Below are 8119 nucleotides of genomic sequence, written 5' to 3'. Positions count from 1 at the left end.
TCTCTCTCTCTCTATATATATATATATATATATATATATATATATACACACACACACACACACACTAATATCAAACAGTGAGAATGAGTCTTCAACACTGCATTGGTGAATAAATATTCTTTATTTGTGGGTTTACAAGGTTACGATTGGTTATATGCTCAGAGAAATGTCTCACCAATTCTCAAGCCTGTCTTATGGGATGTTGGTACTTGTCTCCATCTTGCTATTCTTAAGTAATTATAAAGAGACAGCTGGTGGTCATGATAGTTTTAGTGGCAGTGGCAATGACATTGATAATGATAGTTTGGGAAAGAAGAGCAAGAGGGAAAATGAGAGAGAGAAAGTCAAAGATAAAAAAGTATAAGTTAGAAAAGATAAGGGATGATAATGGCAGTGGTAACGGTGATTAACCCTTTAGCATTTAAACTGGCCATATCTGGCCAAAACACTCAATTTCTTTTATGTCCAAACCAGCCAGATTTGGCCTCTTACACCTTCCTTACAATGTCTTTCTAAAAATAAACAATCATGTCATCAAAATCTCAAAGGTACAAGATGATGCATGATTAATTCAAAACAATTTGAATAAACAAGGATTACATTTGACAGAATAATCTGAATGCTAAAGGGTTAAAGACATTTGTTGCTGGTAGTCATAGTTGGGATAGTGTTTGTGGGGATGTTTGTTGTAGAGTTAGTATTGTCTAAGTTTGGCTACTGAGGTTGCTTGGTAGTTGTTGATGGTAGTGATAATGGCAAAGAAGGTGGTTGAGATAGAAAAACACTCAAGTATCATTATGATGACTGGATTAAAATTTATAGTTTTAAGATCTTTGATTTCATGCATCCTTCAGTGCAAGTAATTGTCATCTGTGAGACAACGAAAACTAAACTTCAGCATTCAAAAAGTGACTTAAATTTCTGATAATACTTACCTTTTCTGTTTCATTTTATATTGTTTCTACAATATCAGTAATTTTGGAAAGTTAGCTGGTGTTTGATTTTAAAACTGTGAAGCAGAAATAAAGAAACAGCACTCATGACAGTGGTTGCAGCAGAAGCACTGACATTGTTGACAATGGTAAATGAGAAAGCTAGGGAGAGAAATTCAGAGAAAAATAGAAAGCCAGAGAATATAGAAGTAGATGATTAAAGTGGTGGTAGTGATGACCATTTTTATTTTTTGAGGCACCATAATGATGTTGGTGGTAGTGGTTACTGGTGGTGGCAGAAGTTGCTATTGGTAGTCATGATAGTCTTGGTATTGATGGCAGTGGACATACCATATGATTAATAATATCATTCTGCTATGATAAAGATCATGATGATGATGATCATCATCATCATCATCATCATTTAATATCTATGTCCCATGCTGTCATGGGTTAGACAGTTTGACAGGATCCACTGTATCCAAGGACTGCATCGAGCTCCAGTGTTTGCTTTGGATGGGTTTTATAGCTGGATGCCCTTCCTAATGCCAACCACTTTACAGGGTGGATAGGGTACTTTTTGTGTGTTACCTCCACTATTGAGGTTGCCTTGCAGTTCACAAGGCTATGAGCCCTGGGGGAGATAGGGGGGTAAGCTTCATGCTAGGGGGTGAGGGGATTATTAAGGGAGAGTGGGAGAGCAAGTCCTGCAGAGGGATCTGCATGGCTACTCACATCAAGTAGGGGAAAAAGGGGGAGCTGGAGAAAGAGAACATGAATAGTAGGAGCTGCAAAACAGATAATGGCAATAAGCCCCCACACCCACCCATCCTCACTGCAAGGCACAATTTGAGTAGAAGTGGAAGGGTTGGTGGTTTGAAAGTTTATATAGGAAAGTGGGGATGCAAACTGCCAAAGTGAGTAGGGTTGAAGGGTGGTTGAAACAAGCCATGAGCTGAAGAAGATAGAAATATGCAGAAGGGTAGGGGTGGGGGTAAGTAGCAGGACTAATAAAGATGATATAGTTGCTAGAGAGGGGAGGGAAGGGCGAGAGAGAGATATAGTTGGGTAGTCTTTAGAACCAGGAGGGAGGGGGGAGAGGTAGACAATGCATGAGCAGGTATGGGGGAGAGTTACTGTCACAGTTGAACCTAAAACATAGTGCTTCCAGTCAACAGTAACAACAACAATGATAATAATAGTGGTTTCTATTATAGGCACAAGGCTTGATTTTTGGAGGAAAGGGGTAAGTCGATTACATCAACCCCAGTGTTTAACTGGTACTTACTTTATTGACGCCAAAAGGATGAAAGGCAAAGCTGACCTCTGCAGAATTTGAACTCAGGACATAAAGTCAGATGAAATGCTGCTAAGCATTTTGTCCAGCATGTTAATGATTCTGCCAGATCATCACCTTAACAACAACAATAATAATAATAATAATAATAATAATAATCTTAAGTTACATGGGAGAAAGAAAGAGAGAAATAACAGAATGTTGTAATGACACTAAAGTCAGATGAAAGAATAAATAAATGGTTGTTTGAGAAGGGAAATGCTAGGTAGTACTGGCAGTGAAAAGGTGGAGAGTAAAATATTCATGTGTTGAATTTTCACCTTTTTGGGATCTTGTTCTTGAAATCAAGCTAGGAAAGTGAAAGAAAACCAGGGAAAAGGATAAAGGTGCAAGCACATTATTTGTCAACTGAATCATAAAACAAATTTATTTCTCTTTGTTCAAATCTTGTTTTGAAATACTTTGTGAAATATTGAAAGCAAGGTATTATTCAACAATAGTTGCTACAACACATGATTCTGCACTTGTAAAATAGACAACATTTATGTATAGAAAGTAAAGACTGTGAGTTAAAGATTCAAAAGCATTTTTCTCATATTTCTATCTTATATGAGAAAAATGTTCTAAAATTACAAACTTGATAAAGGAAATATTGAGTAAAAATTACATTCTTTTGGCAGATATAACTTTAGATCCAATATAGCAGCCAAGTACAAGAATATTACATAATGAAGATTCTTTTGCTATTTACTCACTCATTGGGTACCATAAACTGAATTTGTATGACTTAGATTTAGCAGAGAATTGTGCTAAAGTAGAGTTGATTGTATGAAATTATTTTCATCATATGTCTGTGGTATTAAATTGATCTTGCAGAATGTTTCAAAATCTTCATTAACTCTTAAATACATGTCTTATTTCAGATGGAAACACATGCCATCTGTCTGGTTTAATATTCTTGCTGAATATGATGTTACAAGTAAAACTTATCTTTATTGATACTAAAGCAGACAACATTGAAATGCTCATAAAATATCTGCAGAAACTATCCGATCAGTTTGACACTCTTCTGACAAAATCTAAGTTTGTTATTAACTTGAAACTAAACTGCAAGCAAATGAGAGAAAGCGAAAGAATCTCATTTTATGAGAATCTGGCAAGTGATGGAAGTCAGGCAAAAGATCATAACAAATATACAGAATCATTATTTCTCTGTTTTTTTACATTGTTGCCTATTCTGTCACTACTGGTCTCACAAGAATATTTGAAGCGGCAAAGAAAATTTCTGATACTTTTGTTTTTTATTGCTTTGCTAATATGCGGAAATATCAACAAAAAAGTATGTGTCATTCAAAGAAATTTACAATTCTGATGAAAATGTTTAAATAAATTAATCAACATGTAAGCTTAGGTGTCACCCACTTCAATATTACCACTGGGTCTTGACTGTTGTTAGCAGAGTCCAATCTATTGCAAGCTTTGAGACTAGTTCTCTATCTAGTTTGAGTATACCTTCCTCTCACTTCAGTTTGAAGTTCAGTAAAGAGTCTTGGACATTGCCATTCCCTCCTGATTAAAAATAAAAAAATAAATCTTACTCTTGATGACACCTGATTGATACACCATAATATATTTTGTAGCACTCATTTGCAACTCAGCTCACGTCATTTTTTGTCTGACTGATGCATTTAACTGAAAGAAATTACTGGTCCAGTTTGTTTTATAATAAAACATCAAACAAGTACAGGCATGGCTGTGTGATTAAGAAGCTTGTTTTGCAACCAAGTGGTTTTGAGTTCAATCCCACTGTGTGGCACTTTAGCGAAGTGTCCTCTACTATTGCCCTGGTCAACCAATGCCTTGTGAGTGAATTTGACAGATGGGAACTGTGGAATCCTGAAGTGTATACACACACACACACACACACACATACACATATGTTTGAGTGTATTTTTGTGTTTGTCACTCCCACTCTGCTTGACAACCGGTGTTGATTTGTTTATGTCCCTATAACTTAATGGTTAGGCAAAAAAGACTAACAGAATAAGTACCAGACTTTATAAAATCATAAGTTCTGGGATCAATGTGTTTGGCTAAAACCCTTCAAGGCAGTACCCCAACATGACTGCAGTCCAATGACTGAAACAAGTGAAGGATAATGATTGAATTGTCTGCAACAGCCTCCACCTTTCATGAGACCAGCACCGCCATCTTACAGCAATATCCTCTACTTTTCATGACAACACATTGGCCATGCTGTAAAGTGGTTGGGAATAGAAAGAGCATCCAGCTGTGAAAAATCAAACCAAAATATGTCATATACAACAACAAAGAGTGGTTCTTTTTTTCTGTTACTGTATGTGTATCTCAGATTGTAAAAGACCATAGTATATGACAAGACATTATGAGATTGTTCTAACACATTATAATATGGAAAACCAAGCAAGGTATTGGCTCATAAATTCAAATTTTACAATTGATGTTTCATTGTAACTTAGTCCCTCTCCATATAGCCATAAATACATATTGTTCACTTCAAGTTTTAAAATGTTAACCATGTCAGACCTTTTAATTATTATTCAATCTCATAATTTTCATTGCAGCCATTGATTTATCATTATTTTGTAAAAGTAAATTTATAGATATTCTTACTTACAAAGACAAAATTTTATCAAACTTTCTTTTGATAATCTGGTTTAAAAGACTTCAATTGTTTGGTTTTATAAATAGGAAGCTGATATAAAGAAAGCTGCAAAAGAAGGTAACAAGCAAGTGAGTATTTTATTAAATTACTCTTTTACATTTGGTATTTAGGTCCATTACATTTTATTATACCTCTTATCACACTTTACTACACCTATCACACTTCACTGCATGCTCTTTTACACCTTGCAAATATCCTATTAAACACTTAGTCATACACTCCTCATATTTTATTACACTTCTTACCCTTTACTACAGCCTTTATCACACTTTCTTCATTAACAGCATCCCTTGTTGTCATGAATTTGATTATATTCAATTTATGTCTGTATTTCAAGAAGGCTACATAAGCCTATTTTTGAACTAAAAGAATGCCAACAATAAGGAACATAAGAATTGGAATTCAGCTAGGTTCAAAAGACCTTGTCAGTCTGCTCCCTTCCACTGACATTTCTTTCTGTTAACCACTTCTATATAGTTTCTTTTAATAAAGCCACATCCAACATAGCATTTTTCCCTTTATACAAGATGAACAGTCCATGAGGAAGCATCAGTATTAAAGATTTTGAATGTTTGCATTCACAGTCTATTCAACAATCTTTGAACAATGCTAACCCATCACAGATAGTGATGAAACACCAGCCTCGGTGTTGTTGAGTCTAATCCGATTAGGAATTTCATTATTGCTATCATACATATCTCACCAACAAATGAGCAAGATATTTTGCAACTTGTCTGATAGAAGTGTTCCAACCACTTCTATCTTTTTGATAAAGCATTCAGGTTTCATATCTTACAAGAGGATAGTGAGAATAGCTGCTTTATGAGCTATCAAGTTTGTGCATATCTTGATTGCAAAGTTGCAAAATTAATACAGTTTGAAATTTCAGTGGTTACAGAGGTATTTATATTGTGGATCCCTCCTGGATATGAGAAATGATGATTAACTTGTTTAATAGAGTTGCTATGAATTTAAGTTTAAAAGGGATTTGTTTCTTCATGGCTGTGTGTTTGAGAAGTTCACTTTGCAATCACATATTTCATGTTCAGTCCCACTGCACAGCACCTCAGGCAGGTGTCTTTACCAACAGCTTCAGGGTAACCAAAGCATTGCTTGTGGATTTGGTAGACAGAAACTGGAAGAAGCCCATCATATACATATGTGTGTCTATCTATGTTTATTTACATTTTGAACTTTTCTAATAATTGTCAAATTACAAACTGTGACATTGTTGTCATTTCCTTTGTTAACAAATCATCGACTGGCCTTGAACTTTTGAACTCATGTAGAATTTTCTAAATCCTAACTGGTAAGGTTAGCCACAGAAAGGGCATCTAACTGTAAAATAATGCTTCAGTAGTATATTCATCAAACCAACATGGAAAATAGACATAAAACAAATTAAGAATTTGATTTAATCATTAATGTTAATTTTCAGAGCAAAACATTCTTAAGAATTCACAAATATATCTGAAGTAGCATGTTGCTTTCTAACAGTGTTAGGAAAGTTAAGAAGTACAGACAGTTGGTTCATTCCATTCTTTTGAATCTCTGAAAGTTGAAAATATTCTCAACATAAATATGATGGATTTGTGGCATTAATTGTAATATAGCTCCAAAGTAGGAATTAAGGAAATTACTAGCAAGAACATTACCCTTGGAAAGGGTGATGTTCTTGCTAGTTCTTGCTGATACAGTTGGAACGACTGTATTTTAGCAAAAATTCATCCGATCCAACTGAGATGAATGGTGAAATGTTTTACCTGCAATGTATCTGTCATAACTTCATGAAGAGCCTTAATAATATCTTAGCAAATCAGGCATCCAAATCATTCAAATCATAGTCATCTGATATTAAAAAGAAAGACTTAATAAGATCATAGAAAATCATGTATAGAGAGTATTGTGTTAAACACTTTTCTTAGAATTATCAAAGGAAAAGATGATATCAACCATTTCATGATTGGTCTAAACTCATATTAGCTTTCTGGAAATTTTTATTCTGCAATGTGGATCAGTCTAAGATGGAAGAAATTTTCAAGAATTTTTCCAGCAGTGAAGAGAAGAGAGACATCCCATAGCATTTTTCACATCTGCAGGTACTTTGCTTTGTTGTTTCACATTTTGGGGGATGTCTCTTACAGTGAAGGTTGAACATCCAGCTGTGAGACATTGTCAGTATGTTAGGTGAAGCATTTGATAAACCTTTTACTAAATTTTCAATATAACATTTTTTTTATTTGCATGCATGCATGCATGCATACATACTATTAAGTTAGCGGCCAATCAAAACTTATTCTAAATTAGAAAGAGAACAACATACATACATGCATGCATTGAGGAGAGGCAGGAGATAAGGGTCGATACAGACCTCTCCCCAAAGAGCATTGGTAAAATCTATTTATTATAACAAATTAAAAATGAAAAAAGGGCATCAGAGGGGTGATGCATACCCTTCACACAGATAAATTTATCCACAAATTATAGCGTGGCTTACAATGTGTTGCTTACCCATGCTTTTTAATTGAACTGAATTTTTTTTTTTAAGTATCATCATTATAGGTATTCATATTCCAGTGATAATAAGAAATCAACTCGTAAATGAACAAAACCCTCGAATCGATTATTGTACACACACGCACGCACGCACACACACACACACCTATGTATATATTTATGTATGTACAGGGGTTGGACAAAATAATGTAAACACCTTAAAATTTCAAACAAATTAATTTTAATATGGGGGTAGAACCACCTTTGGCAGTAATTATAGCTTGAATTCTACGAGGTATGGACTCGTACAAACTTTGAATTTTTTCCAAAGGTATTTTTGTCCATTCTTCAGCTAAAACAGTCTCCAGTTCTTGTAGTGATGATGGTGGAGGATCTTGACTCCTTACTTGTTTTTCTAAAATGCACCATAAATGTTCAATAATATTGAGATCTGGGGATTGTGGTGGTCAGATAAGATGTTTAACTTCACTGGAATGTTCCATGTGCCATTCAGTAACAACTTTAGCTGTGTGAATTCATGCCTTATCATCCTGAAAGATTACATTTCCTTCCAGAAACAGTTCCATAGCCATAGGATTAATTTGATCAAATAAAATGCTTAAATAGTCTTGACTATTAATTCTGCCATGAAGGGAAACCATTGGGCTGACAGATTTCCAGATCATCAGA

At 34.7% G+C, this 8119-nt stretch overlaps 1 protein-coding gene across 1 annotated transcript in view; it reads left to right on the top strand.

Annotated features, from left to right (window-relative positions):
* The window catches only part of LOC106874374 (charged multivesicular body protein 2b), a 68096-nt gene that overhangs the window by 33616 nt on the left and 26361 nt on the right, over positions 1-8119 (top strand). Inside the window, exon 3 of the mRNA XM_014922087.2 lies at positions 4960-5001. Coding sequence (XP_014777573.1) covers positions 4960-5001 — 42 coding nt within the window. The remainder of the gene's footprint in view (positions 1-4959; positions 5002-8119) is intronic.

The sequence above is a fragment of the Octopus bimaculoides genome, chromosome 15 (genome assembly GCF_001194135.2).
Source record: "Octopus bimaculoides isolate UCB-OBI-ISO-001 chromosome 15, ASM119413v2, whole genome shotgun sequence".
In the NCBI taxonomy this organism is placed as follows: domain Eukaryota; kingdom Metazoa; phylum Mollusca; class Cephalopoda; order Octopoda; family Octopodidae; genus Octopus; species Octopus bimaculoides.
Note: the sequence above shows the minus strand (reverse complement) of the source record. Positions and strands in the feature narration are given on the sequence as shown.